Raw genomic sequence first — 24,162 nt, forward strand, 5'->3', positions numbered from 1 at the left:
AGTAATGAAAAGGTACCTGACCTCAAGGAGCTTGCATTCTAGAGGCACGCAATCCCCTGGGATCTTCCATGATGATGGAATGTTCTAGATCTGCACTGTCCATTCGGGAGCCCCTCACCACCTGTGGCTATTAAGTTTTGTTTGTTTGTTTGTTTTAATATTTTTATGTTTTTTATTTTATGTTTGAGAGAGAGAGAGAGAGAGAGAGCACGAGCAGGGGAGGGGCAGAGAGAGACAGAGACAGAATCGGGAGCAGGCTCCAGGCTCTGAGCTGTCAGCACAGAGCCCGACGTGGGGCTTGAACTCATGAGCAGTGAGATCATGACTTGAGCCAGAGCCAGATGCTTAACTGACTGAGCCACCCAGGGTCCCCATGACTATTAAATTCTTGTTTTTTTCTAAGTAATCTCTACTCCCAACATGGGGCTTGAACTCATGACCCCAAGATCAAGCATCACACGCTCTACCAACCAAGCCAGCCAGACACCCCCAGAAATGACATTTCTTAATGATGGGCTATCTCAGGTTGGGTTTCCAGCGTCCCTCCTCTGAGTATGCAGGAGGTTTATCAAGGAGTGTCCTTAGGCTCGATACCTGGGGAAGGAACCGGAATGCAAACTCACACATTGCAGCTGAGCCCACGGGAACTCCTGACCTAGCTCTTCTGATTTGTCTCCCTGGGGTTGAACTGGCTGAACTTTTAACCTGCCCTCAGTCAGCACTTGCACACAGGCTGCCCTGGGAAGAGCATGACCTTGCACAAGGGAGGTTACTCCATAGCTGAGGACATCCCTGATTTGGGACTGATGGCTGATGGCTGCCTGCAGACAGCATTGGCCAGAGCTGGGCAGGTCCTCTGCAGAAGGGAGATCCGGGGACACATCTCCATCTCCAACACTGAGTGGCTCAGCAGAGACCAGGGAAGGGGGATTCCACACAAGCAAGGCACCGAGGCTGGAGTCAGAGTGGTAGCTTCAAGAACAGGGCTGTGCCTGGGTTGAGGGGGCAGAGGTGGAAAGTTTGTGAGGGAAGGGAAGTAAGTATGTCTGTCTGTCTCTGAAGTCTTGTGTGGCAGCTGGGGGCAGGAGAGCCAGGTTTCCTGTGGCCTGTTTGTATGTGATTAAGGAAGGATGGGTCATCTGGTTGGTCTTGATCTACAGTGGAAAAGATCTGCCATGGGATCTTCAGGCTTCTCAAATGTCTCTGCAACCTCGTTTCAGACAATCAGATTGGTACCCAATGAGGCTGAATGGTGAAAATCTATTCCTGATGTCTGCATGCAGTGTGGGATAGGGGCAGCAGTTGCTCAGAGGGTTTCATGAAAGAGGAGGAGGGGGGAAGGGGAGGGGAAAGGAACAATAATAACACAAGGATGCATCTGGGCTCACAGGGAAGCAGACTCTGTAATCAATTACTCATGTCTGCCATGGGCATGGGGAAGGAATAGTTGAGGTAGTCTTGCAATGAATTTTCTTTTCCTTTTTTTTTTTTTACTTTTTTAATGTTTATTTATTTTTTAGAGAGAGAAAGACAGAGTGTGAGTGGGGAGGGGCAGAGAGGGAGGGAGACACAATCCAAATCTGAGCTGTCTGCACAGAGCCCGATGCGGGGCTCGAACTCACGGACCACAAGATCATGACTGGAGCTGAAGCTGGACCCCTAACCGACTGAGCCACCCAGGGGCCCCCTTGCAATGAAATTTCTACCCTATGTTTACCTACTAATTTATTTATTAATGATTTCATAAGTACCTAAAAATGCTCCACCCAAATCTATGGTTTCCAGGAAAGAGATAGCAGGATGCAGTTCCTTCCAAGGGGCTCCTGGGCTGAGAATCTGACCTCCTACCAGGAGATTCACCATGCATTCCAGGTCCCTCACCGAATCCCATTCCAGGAAGCACAAAGGCAGCCCCCTGGGGGATTAACTGTGCGCTCCTTTACTGGTGTTTAGGCCACAATTCCCCCCTCTGTTCTTCACAAAGGACCAAGTGATTAAGCAAAATGGCGGACAAGGTATTTCTAAAGGTGATTAAGCTCGAAAGGAAAAGACGAAGCAGGTTCCACACTTGGTATGTCCGTCTTCCTCTGAAGATGTTTCTCCTCCCCTTGAAAATAGAATCAAAAGCCAGCATTCAGGTGACGAGTGTGCACTGACTCAAAGTGTGATGTGAATAAAAAAGTATTGCATTGGCTTCCAAGACTGAGTCAGAAGAGGAGGTGGCCGAGCCAAGAGTGGTTAGACCTACCCCTGCCCCTCACCTGGCTCATGGCGGCTGATAAGCCACTGAACCCTGAGCACCTTAACCTCACCTCTACTGTGTTAGACTTGCTGAAAGAGAGACCCAAAGGAGAGAGCTGTGCTCTGGTGGACAAGAGTCAGAGGCTGGGCACTAAGAATGTTCTTCATTCTAGCCAAGCCTGGGGACGACTTGTGGGTGATTTTTAATACCCACCCTGTTAAGATGGTACCCAGAGCCCCAGACCTATTCCGTTGCCTCTCTTCTGTTCCAGGAAGATGATTTTGATGGCCAAGGCAAAATTCGGGAGGAATCACTAAGTTTGGTGTCATCCCTAAGCCACATGCATCATAAGGGCAAATATTGCCAGAAACACCAGAGCCGTCCACATATCTGATGAAAGGGCTTCTGTTTGTTAAATCCCAGACATCCTGAGTGATTAGGTCAGTGGACCCACACAGGGGGTCTGGGGAGAATACTGAAATCAGAAGAAAAGACTGGAAGGGAGAGAGAAGTTGGTCCTGTGGAGAGAGTTGAGGACTTACGTGCAGAGGTGGGGGAAGGACCCATGCAACGAGGAAGAGAACTGAACCCTACCTTTTTCTCTGTTGGCTACTCAGTGGGTAGCAAGTCAATAACCTGGTGCATGGCTTTTGGGGCCCAGTGAAGTCCTGGTCATCTCCTTTCAAGGTCATCTTTCCTTCTCACACCCCAGTATGAGAAATTCCATTCTCCTACTTTGCACACCCAAGGCTTCCCAGACCTAACACTTGGCATGGCACCTTTCTGGGTCCAAAATGGTTCATCCACCTCTTACTAATCTGGGAAGCTGTCCCCGTCCCTCCCCCACCCCCACTTCACCTCATCTCTGGGACAGGGAGCTCACCTTGCTGGCAACCCCAGCGAATCGTGCTGGAAGGGACGGATGTCACCTTCACAGCGGCATTGCCCAGGTATGCTATGCACCTCACCTTTGCATCAGCAGTACACCCAGGTGTGGTCCTGGTCATAGTTGTAAGAGGTTGCACACCACGTAAGGTTGTGCTTCGATCCTTTGCTGGTACAGTTAAAATAATTCTTGTTTTTGTAGTTGAATGGGAAGTGGCAGGGAAAGCCAGGAACCAGTGAAGAAATTCCTAGGGAGTAAAAGGGGATAGGAAAGTGGTTACCCCCGTGCCTTGACGCTGTGGTGAAGGCTTAGACTTCAGAGCCCCCTCTAAAATCAAAACTGGGTCGGGGCACCTGGGTGGCTCAGTCGGTTAAGTGTCTGACTTTGGCTCCGGTCATGATCTCACAGTTCGTGGGTTCAAGCCCCGTGTCGGGCTCTGAGCTGAGAGTGTGGAGCCTGGAGCCTTCTTCAGATTCTGTGTCTCCCTCTCTTTCTGCCCCTCCCCCGCTTGCTCGCGGGCGAGTGCGCGTTCTCTCTCTTTCTCTCAAAAATAAATAAACATTAAAAATTGTTTAAATAAAAACTGGGTCCACATGGCCCATGGGTCTGCTCAGAGACTCCCATTAAAGGAAGGAAATACTGACTTAATCCTAAATGCCAGAGGGGTTTTCTTCCCTGGGAAGCTATTTGAGTTTAGCTCTGTGGGGTGTGGAAATGGGGCACAAGGGCAGCGTGAACACACAAGGGGTCCTGGCAGTGAGAGAGAGGAGGACAGCGTCGTGTCAGCAGGGGAGCCAGGGAGGCAAGTGGGAAGCGCGGAGAGGACATCTTACAGGGAGTCGTCTTCATTCACAGATCCTGAATGTGCGAATTCTCCACTCGTTGAAGTGGATTTGGAACCCAAATCAATACTGGCCGGGCTTGTGCGGCGCAGCTCTCGAGCAAAACGCGCCTAGTGCTGAAGAGCTGTCCAGGGTCCTGAAGTCCAGGCCGCCTGGGATGTCCTTTATGGGGACCCATCAGGTCACATTTACAGAGAAATGTTCTATTTTTCTTCCTCGTGGGCTTCTTCCCTGACCACCCACCAAATGTACACTTGTTTTCCTTTGTTAACAAAATTATCCAAAACACACAATTGGGGTCAAAAGATCCTGACCTTATGTCCTCCTAAAGCACTGTCTAAACAGTCCCTAAGGGCCATCTGGTTCTCTAGCTCAGTGTCAGCAAACTTTTTCTAGAAAGGGCCAGATGGTAGTTATTTTTAGCTTCGTGCCTCATACAGCCTCGGTCTTTGTATGTGGGCCCTGGGATTTGAATTTCGTATAATTTTTGCCCGTCACAAAATAGGATCCTTCTTTGGACTTTTTTCGGCTGTGTAGAAAGTTGGGTTGGGGGCCAAGAGAAACATTGGCCCAGACTTAGCTCATAGGCAGGAGAGAGTTTGCAGACCCCTGCTGTAGGGAAATAGAACTTTATCTGACTTACTACCTGCTATTGCTTGGAGGCCCCAACTCTGTAACTTGTAAAAGATTGATACATTGTGAATGATTTTTGTTTGGTAGAGATGCCGATAATTTCTGTCTGGTAGACAACCCCAAGGGTTTGATTGCCCTTTGTGTTATTTTATTTTTATTTATGTATTTACATATGTATGTATGTATGTATGTATGTATTTAAGTAGGCTCCATATCCAACGTGGGGCTCAAACTCATGACCCTGAGACCAAGAGTTGGATTCTCCATCAACTGAGCCAGCCAGGCGTCCCTTGATTGCCCTTTAGGTGTTACCAGATTGGGTGGCTAACTTAACAATCTTGCTTCAGCTCAGCATTCTTTTCACTGACTTTATGCAGTTCTTAAAATGTCCCTCGAACTGGCTTCACTTGTTATTCCCTTATCAGCAATTTTTTTTTTAAATCTTAGCGTGGATTTACTCTATGTTTGTGCAAGCAAGTACTTAGGTGTTTCACATTTTGAAAACCTTATATTGACCCCTTTCTCTTGGATCTTAAGCGGCCCGCATCTTGCCCATCACGCTATCGTATTTTTCATGCTATTTGCTCATCAGATATCCACGAGGGTGGGACTCCGTCTTACTCATCACCACATGCCCACCGCCCAGCACAGTGGCTGGCACGCAGTAGGGCTGGAGTCAGTGTTTGCTGGGTCATTGAGTGAAGGAGTCTGCCTATGCCCACCCAGCCCCCTTCCCCGTATTACTAGTGTCGGCGCAGAGGCCCCACTTCCCATCCTCATCCATGTTCTCCGTGGTCGGGCACCACAGTCTGTTGCTTTCACTCTCAATGCATTCAAAGATCATGCTATTTCTGTAGACGGAGGGGAAGACACAGGGCTTGCTGAAAGAATTTCCCCCATACTCTGAAAATAATGATGGAAAGGTCACAGGGACAAGAAGAGATAACAAAAAGAGCTTCCATGTATCATGCATCAAGTAGGCGCCATGCTTTATCTCAGGAAAGGCAACACGACATTGAACATGCTCCAGTTCAGTTCCTGGTGATGTTATTATTTCCATCCACTTTGCGTGTAAGTGAGAACCCAAGCCATCAACAACCACACCATTTACAACAGAGTTGCTCTGCAGGCTTCATCAACAGAGTTATCGTGAGATCTAAGGTTAACGTTGGTTTAGGGTTAAGGATACAAGTGATGGATGGCTACGACAAAGATAAAATTCAAGGTTTTATATGGCATTATGGTTTTTTGAGTGCTAAGGGATAAACTTAAATAAGGCTTTAGCAGGAATAAGTGTGCTCATGGATAGGTGCCTCACGTGAATTTTCATCTCAATGGAGGCAACACTGCTTGGTGAGGGAGCAGGGGCATCAGAGCCATATGGACTTGCATTCAAATCCTAACTCTGACATCACCTAGGAGTGTGACCTTGGACAGGATTTAATTTTACTGCGACCACTTATTGAATGTGGAAAAAATAGCATCTCATAGGGCTTCTTTGGAAACATTCAATGGGATGTGGTATATAGAGTCTAATACAGAGAGGGCTCCAGAATGAATGGAGGTCATTAAGAAGTTAAGAGTAGGGGCGCCTGGGTGGCTCAGTCGGTTAAGCATCCGACTTCGGCTCAGGTCATGATTTCACTGTTGGTGGGTTCAAGCCCCGCATCAGGCTCTGTGCTGACAGCTCAGAGCCTGGAGCCTGCTTTGGATTCTGTGTCTCCCTTTCTCTCTGCACCTCCCCTACTCACACTCTGTTTCTCTCTGTCTCAAAAATAAAATAAACATTAAAATTAAAAAAAAAAATTAAGAGTAGGGATGCCTGGGTGGCTCACTCAGTTATGCCTCTGACTCTTGATTTCAGCTCAGGTCATGATCTCACAATTCATGGAATCCAGCCCTGCATTGGGCTCTGCACTGATAGCATGGAGGCTGCTTGAGATACTCTCTCTCTCCTCTCTCTATGCCCCTCCCTCACTCATGCTCATTCTCTCTCTCTCAAAATAAATAAACATTTTTAAAAAGAATAAGTTAAGGGGCACCTGAGTGGCTCAGTCGGTTAAGCGCCCGACTTCGGCTCAGGTCATGATCTCACAGTTCGTGAGTTCAAGCCCCACATCAGGCTCTGTGCTGACAGCTCAGAGCCTAGAGCCTGATTTGGATTCTGTGTCTCCCTCTCTCTCTGCCCCTCCCCTGCTCACACTCTGTTTCTCTCTCTCTGTGTCTCTCAAAAATAAATAAACATTAAAAAAAATTTTAAGAATAAGAGTAGGCATAGAATTAAGATGAAATCTGAAGCCACTTTGAAATGCAGGTAGGGTCCAGCACTGGGTGAATCCACGTATTGCCAAGTCTAGCAACAGAAATAGTTGAAAACCAATGTCAGGACTGCAGCCCATGGTATTGGTTCTTAGGACAACCAGATTTTCCATGCTGACATTAGGCACTCGGGGGAACATGGCCTTAGGACATTCCTGTCTCCTGTGGTTGTCCTAATGTATTCTCCAAGAACACACTTAGTTTCTAGAAGTATTGCTCTCAATGCTCTGCTCTCCCCCATGCCACCATCCCCTCAGAATGATCATTGCTCTCCCCCACCCGCCTCCCCACCAAAACCCCCATCCCTGCTCCAGTGCCTTACCATTTGTTTCACAGTATTTCCACTGCTGCTTCTCATCAAAGCTGGAGGTGACGGAACACCACAGCTTTCTGAAGAAGCCACCCTCCGTGATGCAGTTGTTATGGTACCTTCCTCGATAGATGAAGGGGAAGATGCATCGTGGGTAATCTGTATGGAAAGGAGTCTGTGAGTGTTTTGACTTTCTCAAGTCATTCACAGGACAGTCACTCAATCATCCATCCATGCATTCATCCATTCATCCGTCAGCCATCAAAATACAGGACAAGCATCAAGTTTTAAAAATATTTTATTCATTCATTTTATTAAGCATGTTGTAAAGAAAGCCTACTTGTGTACTTTCATGCTCAAAGCTTCCCCCAACAAGGTTCCCAACCTCAACAACGCCGCCCCCCAACCTGCTGAACAAACTTAATATACTTCAGTGTCTTAAAAATGAATCTCTTAGAATCACCAACAGACCTGTAGAAATCAAGTCAAGACAAAGAATTTTGATGGTTTACGACCAACAGGTGAAGTCAAGATCTTGGCATACAAAAAAAAAAAAAAGTTGCCATTACTGAAAAAAAGTCAAATATCAGTGAAGTAAAATATAGTAACATTATCATCCAGGTGCTGGTACCTTATTGCAACTTTCATAGATTGAATTTCCCACCACAGATAGTACAACAAATATCGTTTTGGACATTATGTTTATAGTGGGTGGATTTACTCACACTCAGTGAGGGAATCAGGGTCATTTGGAGGTGATGGAGGGGTTGTCATTGATGAAGGGATGAGGGAAGGCTTCCTTGAGCAGGTGGCACTTGAGCAGAGGCTTGCACAATGTGGAGAAGCCAGCCATGCAAAAATTGGGGGGAGTTGAGGTCCAGATAGAGGGAATAAAAGTGGGAAGGGTTCAAGACAGGAAGGAGTTCAGAATATTCAAGAAGCATGACAGCCAGTGTAGCTGGAGCTCATCAGGCAAGGAAGGGAGTGGAAGAAGGTGAGGACAGAGAAGGGCAAGGTCTTGTAGAGCTTTGCAGACCAAGGTGAGGTGTCTCCTTCTTCTTCTTCCCTTCCTCTCCCTCCACCCCCCTCCTCCGTCCTCCTCCTCCTCCTCCTCCTTCTTCTTCTTCTTCTTCTTCTTCTTCTTCTTCTTCTTCTTCTTCTTCTTCTCCTTCCTCCTCTTCTCCTTCTCCTCCTCCTTCTTCTTCTTCTCCTTCTTCTTCTTCCCCTTCTTCTTCCTCCTCTCCTCCTCCTCCTCCTCCTCCTCCTCCTTCTTCTTCTTCTTCTTCTTCTTCTTCTTCTTCCTCTTCTTCTTCTTCTTCTTCCCCTTCTTCTTCTTGCCCTTCTTCTTCCCCTTCATCTTCCTCCTCTTCCTCTTCTCCGCCTTCTCCTTTTTCCTCTTCTTCTCCTTCTTCTTCCCCTTCTCCTTCTCCTCCTTCTCTTTCTTCCTCTTCCTCCTCCTCCTCTTCTTCTCCTTCTTCTTCTTCTCCTTCTTCCCCTTCTTCTTCCCCTTCTCCTTCCTCCTCGTCCTCTTCTTCTTCTCCTTCTCCTTCTTCTCCTTCTCCTTCTTCCTCTTCTTCTCCTTCTCCTTCTTCCTCTTCTTCTCCTTCTTCTTCCCCTTCCCCTTCTCCTTCTCCTCCTTCTTTCTTCTTCTTCTTCTTCTTCTTCTTCTTCTTCTTCTTCTTCTCCCCTTCCTCCACCCTCTCCTCCTCCTCCTCCCCCTCCTCCTCCTCCCCCCCTCCTCCTCCTCCTTCTTCTTCTTCTTCTCCTCCTTCTTCTTCTTCCCCTTCTCCTTCCTCCTCCTCTTCTTCTTCTTCTTCTTCTTCTTCTTCTTCTTCTTCTTCTCCTTCATCTCCTCCTCCCCTTCCTCCACCCTCTTCTTCTCCCTCTTCTCCTTCTCCTCCTCCTCCTCCCCCTTCTTCTTCTTCTTCTTCTTCTTCTTCTTCTTCTTCTTCTCCTTCTTCTTCTCCTTCTTATTCTTGCCCTTCTTCTTCCCCTTCTTCTTCCCCTTCTCCTTCTCCTTCCTCCTCTTCCTCTTCTCCTCCTTCTCCTTTTTCCTCTTCTTCTCCTTCTTCTTCCCCTTACCCTTCTCCTTCTCCTCCTTCTCTTTCTTCCTCTTCCTCCTCCTCGTCCTCTTCTTCTTCTCCTTCTTCTCCTTCTCCTTCTTCCTCTTCTTCTCCTTCTTCTTCCCCTTCCCCTTCTCCTTCTCCTCCTTCTCCTCCTTCTCTTTCTTCTTCTTCTTCTTCTTCTTCTTCTTCTTCTTCTTCTTCTTCTTCATCATCTCCTCCTCCCCCTCCTCCACCCTCTTCTTCTCCCTCTTCTCCTTCTCCTCCTTCTCCTTTCCTCAAGTTGTAGTTCTTTGGGACGTTTCAGATATTAACCCCTTATCAGGTATATCATTTGCAAATATTTTCTTCCATTCCATGCGTTGCCTTATCATTTTATTGATGGCTTCTTTTGCTACACAGAAGCTTCGTAGTTTGATGTAGTGCCACTTGTTTATTTTTGCTTTTGATTTTGGTGTCAAACCCAAACAATCGTCACTAAGACTGATGTCTTCCAGCTTAGCCCCATGTTTTCTTGCCGGAGTTCTGGGGTTTTGCATCTTATGATTCAAGTCTTTAATAATTTTGAGTTGACCCTTGTGTATGGCATAAGAGAGGGGTCCAGTTCCATTCTTTTGTATGCGGCTGTCCAGTTTTATCAACACCACTTATTGAAGACATCATTCTTTCCCCATTGCATATTCTTGGTTCCTTTATCATAAATTAATTGACCATATATGCATGGGTTTATTTCTGGGCTCTCAATCTGCTCCATTAATCCATGTGTCTGTTTTTATGCCAATACCATACTGTTTTTATTACTGTAACTGTGTAATATAGTCTGAAGTGTGATGCTTCCTGCTTTGTTTTCCTTTCTTCGGATTGTGTTGGCTCTTCGGGCTCAGGATATCCTTCTAAGTGTGCTGGTGAGCCATGCAGGGGCACAAGCAGGGGAGTAGCATTGCAAGATTTCACATTCCGAAAAGGTTACTTTGACTGATGTGTGGGGAATTGATTTGGAGGGAGGTGGGGGGGATTTGAGGAGCCCAGTTAACAAATTTGGGGGGGGGGAGAACTGATGGTGATTTGGAGAAGGATGGGAGCAGTGGAGGCAGCTCCTTCCCAGAAACTGAAGCTAGAATCGATTTTTGAAGGTAGAACTAACAGGCTAATTGGTGGATTACATGAGGGGTGGGAGGGAAAGAATTGGGGCTGTTCACAGGTGGTGAGAAACCCACCACTAGGGGTCCAAAGAGCAGTTCTTAGTTCAGAAGCCAGGGATGAGGGAGGAGATGCCAATGGCAAACCATCTATACAGGAGCCCTCTGTGATTGGCTGAAAGAGGTTTAATCAGATGCAGGTTGTTAAATCTCTAGGCCCTGATTGTGTCTGTACCCGCACTTTGGGCAGAGTTTTGACTCCTCTTGTGTGTCTTAGCATGTTTGGGGACCTCTTTTCTAGAAATTAAAAAAAAAGTCTGTTTCTAATTTTTGGGTTCAATTTCAACCAGTAGATCCTGATTTGCATCATTTAAACTAGAGCAATATTTTCAACTAGAGGTGGTATTGCTTCCAAGTTTGGGTTTTTGTTTTTATTGTTGTGTTTTTATTCCCCACCCCACCCCCCAGTGTAATGGGGCTTCTTTGTAGTCATTTTTAGCTCTTATAATCAAAGAGATTCTGCTTGGAGGTATGAGCCTCTGGCCACCTTTTAATATCTTTTTAGGTTAGTTATGATCATGGTGCTTTTTATTATCAATTTACTCTTTTATTTCTGTCTTATATTGCAGCTAAGGGATTGTGTTGATTTATTCTGAAATTATGAATTTGGAGTAGGTAACATTATGTATACATTTTATTTCAGTATAGTGAAAGGGTTGTTATACTTATTATCAAAGGGAGCCTTTGATCTAAGAGAGTCAAGAACAGTGATACAAATGAAAAGAAAACCCTAAATATTCAAAATCTGGCTGCTCGTAGGAACAATTAAAATGTCCAACAACAGGATATTGGTTAAAACAAACAAAATGCCTTTTGTCCTGTGCAGAAAAGTTAGAAATCATCTAATTGTCAAAAATGTCTTGGGCTTTCAGAAGCAGTAAACAGAGTCTGTCAAATCCCTTCTCTGTTACACTTTGTTGTCTGTTTTTCCTTATTAATTTAGAAAATTAAGAAAGAGACAAAGAATACAGTGGTTCCCTGTGGTCTTGTAACCTCTCTTTCATTCAGAAAGCACCATTTTTAACACTATCATTGTCGTATTATTAGCCATTGTTAGCATCCAGTATGTGGCCTCCGCACTTTCTATGCACACACACAGATGTCGTAACTCGTCTTCAAAAATATGATCACATTCTACACGTCCACACATTCTCTTTTATAATCCATCATTTGAGGAGGTCGGCTGAGGGGACAGCATGGCATCACTCACCCTCCTCCATACAGTACTTCCACTGCCCATCGTAAACGGCTTTTGTCGAACACCAAGGGGACAGGCTGTTGGTTTTGATACAAGAGAAGTAAGTAGACCCCTTGTAGATGAAGGGAAAGACACATGAATCCTTCTGACCTGGAGGACAGAGAGACAAATAGAAGGGTTTCATCACAAATGAATGAGCCAAGGGTGAGTCTTGCTTTGGTTCTCGTGGGCGGTTCTGAAGGTGACACATGCAGTGTTGGCATCCAACTTTCTTGTGACAAATAAGGGTGTGTCCAGTTTACGTGGAGACCAAGAGCACAGGGAAAGAGTCTCATAAATCATAAAGGCAACTGGAATAAAGTTTTCCTCCAGACCATTAGAGCACCGTCAATGTCACACCAGACACTCTTGGGTCATGACATCACAGTAGGTAATGGAGCGACACGCGTCAAATAATGCTGCAACACAGACCAGAAAACAATCTCACATTTCAATGCTTTTTTCAATCCTTCTGATTACACAAAAGAGAAGACTTCAATTTAATGCGAGTATTTCTCTACCATGCCTCTAATTTTTAATAATCTCCCTTTTTAACAACAACAACAACAACAACAACAACAACAAACAGGGCAGGACCCAGGCTGAAAGCCTTATTGTTGCACCCAATAGAATTTAGGAATCAGATTTCCTTTTCATAGCATTTACTTTTGTGTGCAATTTCTATTTATGGCAAGTTAGTAATGCTTACAGATTACAGAGCTAATGTTAACTATTCTTTAAAGATAAAGGTGTTAGAGTGAAGATAAAGGTGTCAAAGAGTACATTTCAAGAAGGTTGGGTAAATGAGAGTGCTGGTGGCATGCAGATGTGGCAAATACTGCAGGGTGCTTTTTGTATTCTTCTGTGTGAGGACAGGACTTTGTCTTTGACACAACGTATCCTCAGAACCTAGAACTGTGACTTGCTCATAGTAGATGCTTCAGAAAGAACTGACAGAATGGAATGAGCTCGGAAAATGCCACGTGAAAGAAAGCTAAACCCGTTTCTTTAACAAAGGACTCATCAGAAGGGTCAGTATGCAAATGAGTGCTGAATTAGCAGGAGGCTATGGACTATATTGAATTGTCCTTTCCCCCCACTCCTCAATAGTGCTGGAGACTAATGGTCCCTGAAACACACCTTTTTTTTATGTTTATTTATTTTTGAGAGACAGAGAAAGACAGAGCACAAGTGGGGAAAGAGCGGAGAGAGAGGGAGACACAGAATCCAAAGCAGGCTCCAGGCTCTGAGTTGTCAGCACAGAGCCTGGTGTGGGGCTTGAACTCATGAACCGTGAGATCATGACCTGAGCCGAAGCCCGTGCCTAACCGACTGAGCCACCCAGGTCCCCCTCCCTGAAACACTTCTTAAGAAATGTTATTCTACAGGTGCTTGGGTGGCTCAGTTGGTTAAGCATCAGACTTCGGCTCAGATCATGATCTCTTGGTTCGTGAGTTCGAGCCCAGAATCGGGCTCCTTACTGACAATGTGGAGCCTGCTTGAGAGTCTCTCTCTCTCTCTTTCTCTCTCTGCCCCTCCCCCACTCTCTCTCTCTCTGTCTCAAAATAAATAAACAAACTTTTTAAAAAAAGGAAAAGTGGGGCGCCTTGGTGGCTCAGTGTGTTAAGTGTCCGATTTAGGCTCAGGTCATGATCTCGCAGTTTGTGAGTTCAAGCCCCGCGTCGGGCTCTGTGCTGATGGCTGGGAGCCTGGATCCTGCTTCAGATTCTGTGTCTCCCTCTCTCTCTGCCCCTCCTCTGTCTGAAAAATAAATAAAACATTTAAAAAAATGGAAAGAAATGCTATTCTAGCCCACATTGTGGAGGAGAAAGTGAATACCCATGTAAGATAAGGAATCATTTCAACTTAATACCTTTTTTTCACCCTTTTTTGAGCAGAACTGGGATGAGAACTAGCATTTTTTTATCTACTGGTCCAGGATCACAGCTTTTCTCCCTCCCTTCATCATGTCATTCCCTCCTTCCCTCTTTTCTCCCTCCCTCAAAGACATAATTATGGATACTATGACTAAGATATTCTGATAGGTTATTGATGTGCGTGCATACACGTGTGTGCATGTGTGTGTGTGCTCATGTTCCAAAGATGGTGAGGCAAAGCTTCCATGGACTCGCCAAACCTATCTTCTTTTTTCTTTCTGGACTCCTAGCAAGAACCCATTTTTCGGCTGAATAGTTAGGTGGGGCCATGTGACTCAGTTGCAACTCATGGAATGTGGGTAGAAATGAACCCATTTTTCAGCCTCTCTAATAGGTGGGGCCACGTGACTCAGTTGCAACTCATGCAATGTAGGTAGAAATGACCTTCTCCAGCTCCTCGCTTAGAAAAGTCCCCGGTGGGGGCGCCTGGGTGGCTCAGTCGGTTGAGCGGCTGACTTCAGCTCAGGTCAGGATCTCGCGGTCCGTGAGTTCAAGCCCCGCGTCGGGCTCTGTGCTGACAGCTCAGAGCCCGGGGCCCACTTCCGATTCTGTGTCTCCCTCTCTCTCTGCCCCTCCCCTGCTCATGCTCTCTCTCTCTCTCTCTCTCAAGCAAAAATAAACATTTAAAAAAAAATAATAATAATAATAATAAACGAAAAGTCCCCGGTGAACCCTATGCTCCCTACTTCCTCTTCCAGCTGGACATAGAGCAGTGGTTCTCAGTGGAGGAGACATTAGACAATGTTTGGAGACGTTTCGGGTTGTTACAACTGGGAGAGGGGCGAACTGGAAGCTGCACCACTGGTTCCTACTGGGTAGAGGCTGGAGATGTTGCTAAACACCTTACCATGCACACGTCCCAGAACCGAGTCATCTGGTCCCAAATGTCAACAGTGCCCAGGTTGAGAAAGTCTGAGAAAGAGGACCCTGCAAAGTATGCTGAGGCCCTGTGGGATGGTGGAGCCCCAATACAGAAGGGGTCTGTGTCTCTGAATCACAACACAAGTGGCTTCCCATGAAACATCCACACTGAAGTTCTAGATGACATGAACCCTACTGAGTTCAGCCACTGACATTTAGGGATAGTCAGTCTATTACTAATACAGATGAACCAGACATCATCTCTGTCTTCAACCTGGAACCTCCATCTCTTGCTCTGGATCAGATTCTTATCCTGTATAATCTGACCTGGGCCATCACAGGGGTGAGGCTGGGAGACAGCAGAAAAGGCAGACTGCCATCTTTGAGCTTCGCCAATGGGCTGAGGCAAGTGGAGGTCCTTAAGTCACATTGCGTTGTCCACCCCTGGCTCTCAGAACTGTGTGGTCTTGGTTGAAGACCAAGTTGAAACGAGTTAATATCTGGAAAGTGTTTAGAAGTGGACCTGGAACATGGCTGCTCCTCGACCAACGTTAACTGTCATCATCACCATCACCATCACCATCGTCATCAATAATGCTCAGTCATGGGCACCACCAGTATGTGTGATGCTGGTGACGAGGGGAGGGAAGACAGATGCCCCTGTACACAGGATTAAGATTATCCTTGGGACTTATTAGTACAAACCAACACATAATAGATACTATTAGCCATCTGCAAAGTAATCCAGCAGATGGTCTGATCTTCTTCACTGGGTTAAAATCCTCCATAATCTGGGCCCTGCTGACCTCTCTGTTCTCACTGCCTGATTAACATTTCCTCGACCTTCCTCCATGTTCTTTCTCGTCTTCGACGTTTGGCTCATGCCCTTCATCCTGCTCTTTTCTTTGTCCCTAGCTTTACTCCCTGCTTCTCATCCATACGACTTGGTTCAGCCTGGATTAATACTCTTCCACATTCTTATAATACTCTGAGATGATCTCTATAAATGTACTTACCGAATATTTAAAGAATATAATTATCTGCTTATGTGTCTATCACTCCCATTTGCTGTGAGCTCTCCCGAGAGCAGGGCATGAGTTTTATTTATTGCTATGTTTCTGGCCCATAGCACAGTGCCTGGCACTCGGGAACCACTCGGCAAATGTGTGTTGAATAAATTAGTCCATAACTATGTGCAGAGGAGACTTAGGGATACCAAGTTTCACCACAGGAATACGGGTGTGGTCTCAGGAAGGTATGACCAGAAAGAGACCCTAACTGGAAAAGCTGGCATTGTTCCTTGTCTGAATAAAGTGTGGCTTCTTAGCCTTTTCAGGACTTGTCAGTTCTTTTGAGAACCCAGATCTTCTCTCTAGGAAAATGTCCATACATCCCTGTGGCAGAGAACTGCTGGGTGTTCAAAACCAGCGTCATCTTCCTCTCAAAGGTACTGCTAAAAACTACATCTCCCAGACTCCCTTGCAGCTAAGCACCCTGTGAGTTCTGGCCAATGGAAGTGGGAGAAAGTGACGGGTATCACTTCCTGGCCCAAAAAAAACCCAAAAAACAAAAAACCCTTCTCCTTCAAGATCATAAGACTCTTGAGCCTTGTCTACCAGCTCCATGCAAAGAATCCACAGAGGACCCTGGAACCCTAGGGGATGGTGGAGCCCCACGGTGGAAGGCGCATGGATCCTTGCTAACCAGATGCTCCCTCATTGGATTTTGTAGGAACAAGAAATAAAATGTTTTGTGTTAAGCTGCTAATAGTTTGGAGCTTCTCTGTTATAATAGCTATCCTCACTACCCTGATAAATACATACCCTTTGAAATACGGAGCCAGGGTTTCATGAACTCTAGTGCTAGCCCAGTGACCTCACCTTAGGAATTTCTGGAATACAGAATGTGGTCATTCAAAAAGGACTTCATGGAATTAAAGGGCATGAAAACAAGTGTTTCTTGAGCCTTATTGAAGGGAGAGGGCTCATCAGGCAGAAGAGGATTTTAATTGTGGAGAATGTTTCGCCATAGCTTAAGTGAACTATGACACAGGGTGTCTCTTTGTTCTCCTTCCATGTTTACCACACCATCTGGAGGTGGTTAGATTCTTAGATGTATTGAGAACGTAGGCTCACATCCACTAAAATGGCTACTTTTTTTTTTAAACAGTTTATTTTTAAGGGGCACCTGGGTGGCTCAGTAGGGCAAGCGTCTGACTTCGCCTCAGGTCATGATCTCACGGTTTGTGAATTTGAGCCCCGTGTCAGGCTCTGTGCTGGGGGCTCGGAGCCTGGAGCCTGCTTCGGATTCTGTGTCTCCCTCTCTCTCTGCCCCTCCCCCGTTCATGCTCTGTCTCTGTCTCAAAAATAAATAAAATATTTAAAAAATTTTTTAAAGATTTTATTTTTAAGTAATCTCTACACCCAATGTGGGGCCTGAACTCACAAGCTCGAGATCAAGAGTCACACACCGACTGAGCCGACCAGGAGCCCCTCCTTTTTTTCTTTTAAACAGAAAACAACAAGTATTGACAAGGATGTGGAGACATTGGAACCCTTGTGCACTGTAGATGGGAATCCAAAATGGTGCAGCTGCTTTGGAAAATAGTATGGCAGTTCCTCAAAAAATAAAATAAAATAAAATAAAATAAAATAAACGTAGAATTGCCATGTGACCCAACAATTCCACTCCTCGTTATATCCCGCGAAGTATTTGTAACACCCAATGTTTACAGCAGCATTGTTCACAACGGCCAAGAGGTGGAAACAATCCACGTCCATCCATGGACGAATGGATAAACAAAACGTGGTAGGTCCATAGTATGTATCACACACACAGTGGAATAGTTATTCAGCCTTAGAAGGAAAGGAAATTCTGACACAGGCTACACAATGGATGGATGAATCTTGAGGGCGTTATGCTAAGGGACATAAAAGTCACAAAAGGACAAGTATTGTTTGATTCCACTTCTGTGGGGTATGTAGAACAGTCAGATTCATGGTGTCAGAAAGCAGCCCCCAGGGGCTGGGGGCGGGGGAAATGTGCATTGTTTAATGAGTACAGGTGATGTATCATGGTTATTGGTTGTACAACGCTGTGGGTGTACTTCTACTGAACTGTGCACTTGGCCATACACTTCAAAACGGTTAAAAGGGGAAATTTTATGTTCTGTGCATTTTACCTCGATTTAAGAAAAAGAGTGGAAAGGGAGGGTCCAAGATGCAGTCTGAGGACTCAATCCATTGGAATTATGGAGCCCCCCCCCCCTTCAATGAACGTATTCGCATTTCCCTACCACGTGCTGAGCATCTCAAAAGGTGCTTGTGTCCTGGGCACAGCAGTCCCCGGCTTAACCACGGTCTCTCTTTCCATAGTTTCAGTTATCCGCGGTCAAGGTAGTCCAGAAGCAGATGACTCTCTATCTCCTCCCTACCTGAATCCAGGAATCTTTCTTTGGCCCATTCGTTCTTTCCGGTTTCCAAATCCTCCCCAACATTTCCCAGTACCTTCACCTCCACTTGTCTCCCAGATGTAGAGGAAGGTCATCCATCCCAGCAGGTAACTGGACCATCGGTTCATCGCAACTGGCCTCTTCTTTCTGGACTGAAGGAAAACAAAAATTTTGCTCCCGCGGGGCCCCTTCCTCTTCCACTAACTGCCAGGTTTGGTGTCATGCCATTTTACTTTCTACCCCCAGAGGGCAGTGAAGAGTAACTCACTCTTACAGGAAAGAAAGATGTGCTGTTCGCCAGAGAAACAACCCAGGGCTGGACCTGGTGACCTGGTTTTGTCTTGAGGCTCTGCTTCTATCACTGCTTCTCTGCTGGCTACGAATTATTAAGTACCTACTATATGCCACCTTCTAACAACCTAAGGAGCAGGGGTGATTATTTTTGCTTTACGGTAGAGTGAAAACACAGTTTGGGAAGTTGAGTAACTTGCCCAAACACCACAGATGGTAAGGGACAGATCTCGGGTTCCACTGCAGACCTGTCTACACAAGTTTCAGAGTTCTCAAGCTTCATAAACCGCTTCCCTCCTATGGGCCTTTGTTCCCTCGCCTGCAGAAGTGTAGGTTAATAATTCCTGCCTCCGGGAGAGGCTGTGAGGGTCCGATGAGATGCTGAGGTGAAAGGGCATTTCCATTGTAAATTGTTAGTTGGGTTTATGAGTAATTAAGGCAAAGATCAAGGCAGCTCAGGAAAGACATCAGATGGCCCCAATTCTTAATAACAAATCTGAATGGTCCATTGGGGGAAAAAAATCCCAAAGCCATCGATTCAGGTCCTTGAACAGGTAGGTGGCATTACTGAGCACCTGGGTCTCAGAACACACTCTCTCACTTGCCTTCCTGCTACACATTGGGATGTCTTTCTGATTTCTCTTGTTATTCTTAACCACAGCACCAAGCCCTAAACTTGCTTTTTTCCTGAGCGATATCTCATTCATTCACTGCCCACCTACTCATGGCTCTCACTCTGGCTGGTGGTTCAGACTCTAGAATTGGACCCACCTCTGACTGCAGAAACTAGCTGGTCCTGACTGAAATCCTGACTCCACCATTTACCACCTGGGTGACCTTGGGAAGTTACTTAAGTTCTCCAAGCCTCAGCTTCCTCCTCTAAAAAAATGGGGGTGCTAACCTTACTTCCACTTAGGCTTGTGATGATGATTAACTGAGATCATAAACAATAACAGGTAATACTCATTGAGTGCTATACACTATTCTAAATTCGTTATGATCCTGACAGTAGCCCAAAGAGGGAGGTACTAATATAACCCCCATTACTCATTTGGGGAAGTTGAGGCACAGAAAGCTTAAGCATCTTGCTGAGGATCACAAACTTCATAAGTGCTGGGGCTTTTAGCTGAACCCCAACACCCTAACACCAGAGACTGGGCTCTCAGCTGCTGTGGGACACTGTCTAAGTAGTCCAGAAATGTCCACCCAAATCCTTGTTCATATCAGAGCTCTCCAGGCAAACTTCTGAATGTCAAATTCTATTTTATTCTCCCCCTTTCTTTTATTTGAGAGAGAGAGAGAGTGAGAGCTGGGAACACGGGCAGAGGGAGAGAGAGAATCTTAAGCAGGCTCCACACTCAGTGCAGAGCCCAACGAGGGACTCAATCCCATGACCCTGGGATCATGACCTGAGCTGAAATCAAGAGGCAGATGCTCAAGTGTCTCCCCCAAATTCATATGTTGGAATCCTAACCTCCAAGGTATTGGCATTAGGAGGTGGGGTCTTTGGGAGTGATGAGGTTATGAGGGTGACACGTTATGAGTGGGGCTAGTGCCCTTGTAAAAGAGACCTCAAAGAGTCCCCTCGCCCCTTCCGCCACGTGAGGACACAGTGAGAAGATGGTTGTGTACCAGGAAGTGGGTTTTTACCAGACCCTGAATCTGTGGGTACCACAGTCTTGGACTTCCCAGCCTTCAGAACCACGAAAAAGAAATGCTAAGACAATGCTCTTTCCCACCCCTCAAGTTGTCACCCCAACAGTAAAGCTTTCTCCTCCCTAACGTCCTATCAGTCATCAAACCCTGTGGCTTCTGCTTTCCGAATGGCTTCGTGAACGCATCACCTTCTCTCTGTCTCTCCTGCTCCTGCAAACTCAGGCTTTCACCTTCTATCCCCCAGATAGTTGTCACTTTCCATCACCGATGTCCTGGCCTCGAGGCTCTCCCCTGTCCTGTCCACAGGGGTCTTGGTGCTTGCTTTCAAGCATTCATTCAGAAACAAATATTTCCTGAGCCTGTACAATGCGTGGGCTGCAGGGTTAGGGGATGAGAGACAGCAGAGTGGGAGACAGGCCTTGCCCCTGCCTTCATGGGGCTGGGCTGCCTACAAAGGAGACAGACAGGAAGGGAATAAACCAGAGACAAGCATGTGTCTCTTACTCATGATCATGGTGACGAAGGGGAAGGACCAAGGCTACAGACAAAGAGTAACTGGGGCAAGGTGACAGGAGGCCGGCGAGGCTCTTGCAAGCAAATGACTTGTAAACAGACCCTCAGGAAGAGTGGGATGTAGGCATGAGGGGAACCAGGGGAGGGGGTTTGCTCATCTGGGCAGGAGAGGCAAGATGAGAGAAAAAGCTGACATGTATTTAAACAACCAGAACAGGTGCGAGCAGGGAGGAGCGAGGCCCAAGAGGTACTTGGCGAGGCAGATGGTGCTGGACCCCTACAGAGCCTTCCTTAGATTCTAAACGCTAACAGAAGCCACTGGAGAGATTAAAGTGGGGACAAGTGGCATCCATTAACTCCCACACACTTCTCTGTCACTTTTATAACACAATCCATAGTCCATACCACGGCCTTCCCCTCCAAGCTCATTCCTTATCACTCTGTTCTCCCTCGATCTGCCCCAGTTGCACTAGGCTCTTTGCTGTTTCCAGCACAGCACCGGCTGAGCTTACTTACATCTCAGGGCCTTTACACTTGCTCTCCCCTCCACCTGGATGCTTCCCCCCAGGTATCTGCATGGTTTGCTTCTTTGTGCCACGAAGGACACCGTGCAAATGTAAGAAGTTGATAAGGACCGATATTCTGGAATGTTAATGAGCCTACTTGGATCAAGCCATGGACATTAATAGAAAATATTTGGGGGTGGTTCAAGACAATGACTGAACTGTGAAGTGAGCCTCAACAGCCAGACACCCACGTCTGGAACATTCAAGTGAGGACCAAGTCATTCCTTGATCACTGGCACATTCAAATGCTTGTGGAGGACCTTTTGTCCTGGGCCGTGGGGTAGTTGGGGCTGGCATCCTGCCACTGTCACAAGATTGTTGGCTGGTAAGATCTCTGAGAAGTGGGAATGAACAATCAAGGCTAATTGCAAGACTCCCTATTTGAATTTTTCTCCATAGGTGTACACGATTTCATAATTAAAAACAATAATTATGCAAGGCACTTAACAGCTTACTCATCCATAAAATGGGAATCATACCTATTCCACGCATTTGTTGGAAGGACCAAATTAAACAAAAGATATAAAATACTTAGTATGGTGTCTGCTATAAAGGAAGATCACAATAAATGTTGGCCATTAATGCTAAGGATGGTGATGACTGATAATATTGATGATGATGATAGTAACATCCAGTCTTCTCTTCACCATGCTAGGCTCTCAGTAATTAATTCATTAAGTAAACTTATCTTGGAAATGTTCTGATTTTCTTCTTTCCTTTACTTTTTGTTATTTATCGTCCTCCAAACTTTTCGGAAAATGTTATCTTCTAGTAAATGCTTTCCTTGCTTAATAATATTCCACATTGTTAACATTGTTTTCATCTATCTTTCTGTCACCCATCCATCCATCCTTCCATCCATCCGTCCATCCATCCATTCATCCATCTTTTGACCCATCATCCGTCTTTTCATCCAGCCTTCCTTCCTTCCATCCTTCCATCCATCCATCCATCCATTCTTCCACCATCCACTTTTTGTCTATCCATCCAATAAGTATTCTAGAACCTTGCCATCCATATAGAACTGGGGCAACTACTAAGAGGAAGTGGACATTATTTCTGGCCTCAAAAGTCAGAGATGGGGGGGCGCCTGGGTGGCTCAGTCGGTTAAGCATCCGACTTCAGCTCAGGTCACGATCTTGTGGTCAGTGAGTTCGAGCCCCGCGTCGGGCTCTGGGCTGATGGCCCAGAGCCTGGAGCCTGCTTCCGGTTCTGTGTCTCCCTCTCTCTCTGCCCCTCCCCCGTTCATGCTCTGTCTCTCTCTGTCTCAAAAATAAATAAACGTTAAAAAAATTAAAAAAAAAAAAGTCAGAGATGGGACATAGGCACAAATATCTATCACCCAACATGGGAAGTGAGAACAGCCACCAGGTAGTATGAAGGTGCTGAGAGGGTCATCAGGAGGCAGCTTAGCCCACCGCCTCAACTCACTGATTCTCTTCAGCAAAAAATGTCACAATGGACCCATGAGAAGAGAATGGCACCCAATCAACCCAGGTTCAAACTCCACCTCTCCCATTTATCTGCTGGGTGGCCTTGGGAAGGTCATTTCACCTCTCCAATTTCCAGTTTTCAAGTTCTCATCTGTTAAGTGGAGATAAAAATCCAACTATGGAAGCTATTGTGGGAATTATAGGAGCTCATGGGCCTAGGCATTTGGAGTTTAGTGTGGCTTGAAAATACTGAGTCCTTCTGCTCCTTGGCAGCAGATGTCTCCAAGTGTGAAACAAAACCTCAGTGTGAGACCCCCTCACAAACATGCAAATGCACCTCTTCTATTATGCATTCAGGCTGTCTTTGGAGGGAGCAATGACAGGACCTCAGGAAGATCTCTGAATCTCAGCTTTCTCCTTCATGAAACAGGCAGAGTGAGCCTTACCTTAGAGGAATGGTGCCAAAAAATATTCATGGGACCATGAAGATAGTAGTTGACTACCAGGAATTTACTAGGCAGTTTGTCCAGGTTAGTTCTCTTTTCTTCCATCTCTTTTCCCCCAAAGTTGGGGTACAGGCAGCCTTCCATAGCATTACATTGGTCAGGCGGTCTGGCTTCACCTACGCCTTTGAGTTTCTACAGAGAAAGGAATCTGCCCCCACAGCCTCCTTCCCCACTTTCCCTGGCCTTTCTTTCACAGAGCTCCATAACTGCACCTTCCAGTATGGCGGCCACCAGCCACTATGGCTTTTGAGCACTGGAAATGTGGTGAGTTCTCATTGCCCCATGTTGTAAGCATAAAATACTGGGATCTGAAGATGAAGTATGGAAAAGCAAAGAATTTTTTTTGTGTGTTGATCATATGTGAAATGATAGTATTTTGGCTATCATGGTTCAACAAAATACATTATTAAAATAAACTGCACCTGTTCTTACTCTTTTTTTTAATGTGGCTACTATGAAATTTACAACGATATTTATGGCTTACGTTTTATTTTCTCCAGGGGACAATGCTGTTCTAAACCTTCCTTCCTTGCTGTGGGAGCTCCCAGGTCCCGCCTCTCACACCCCTCCCAAGTTTCTAGGTTGAGGTGTACCTTTGAGAGAGTCCTTCTTGGCCCTAGCTGTCTCCACGAGCCCTCTTTAAGGTTCTGCTCACCAAATCTCTGGATTATTTGGGGACTGGCCCGACTGTTTTGGCCCCAACCTGTCGGTAGGAAGACACCGCAGCTTCCCCAAAGAGGGTTTTCTGCAAGTGATTACAATCAGGGTGGTTTGGATGAAATAGCCCCATGGTTAATGATGCCCCAAGATGAGCTCATGCATATCCATGAGGCCCATAAAATTCAATCATGTGTTTATTAATGGGATCTTTCAGGGACGGGGTCATGGGCAAGAATATTAATGAACAGAGAAGAAAGTGCCCCTGAATATGAGGCTACCAGGAAGTGGACAGGTTTTACCTGAATAATGAAAAACGAAGAGCCTTAGAATTTTCCAGTGAGAAAGGAAGCGTGGGAGAATCAAAAACACCAGCTCTCTGAAACACGTCATCTACTCTTTCCTCATTTTTAAGAAGTTTATTTGTTCATGTTTTATTTGTGTTAATGTTTATTTGTTTTTGAGTGAGTGGGGGAGGGGCGGACAGAGAGGGAGACACAGAATCTGAAGTGGGCTCCAGGTTCTGAGCTGTCAGCACAGAGCCCCATGCAGGGCTTGAA

The 24,162-nt window shown here is 46.0% G+C and overlaps 1 protein-coding gene across 1 annotated transcript; it reads right to left on the reverse strand.

Moving 5' to 3' along the window:
* Window positions 1–1,849: 1,849 nt before the first annotated feature.
* Window positions 1,850–12,108, reverse strand: ELSPBP1 (epididymal sperm binding protein 1). Its single transcript, XM_007074110.2, has 5 exons — window positions 11,705–12,108; window positions 7,245–7,391; window positions 5,348–5,506; window positions 3,211–3,375; window positions 1,850–2,107 (listed from the first exon to the last, which is right to left on the reverse strand). The coding sequence occupies exons 1-4, from the start codon at window positions 11,940–11,942 to the stop codon at window positions 3,218–3,220; spliced, it is 702 nt and encodes a 233-aa protein (XP_007074172.2). The 5' UTR covers window positions 11,943–12,108; the 3' UTR covers window positions 1,850–2,107; window positions 3,211–3,217.
* Window positions 12,109–24,162: the final 12,054 nt, after the last annotated feature.

The sequence above is a fragment of the Panthera tigris genome, chromosome E2 (assembly GCF_018350195.1).
Source record: "Panthera tigris isolate Pti1 chromosome E2, P.tigris_Pti1_mat1.1, whole genome shotgun sequence".
NCBI lineage: Eukaryota > Metazoa > Chordata > Mammalia > Carnivora > Felidae > Panthera > Panthera tigris.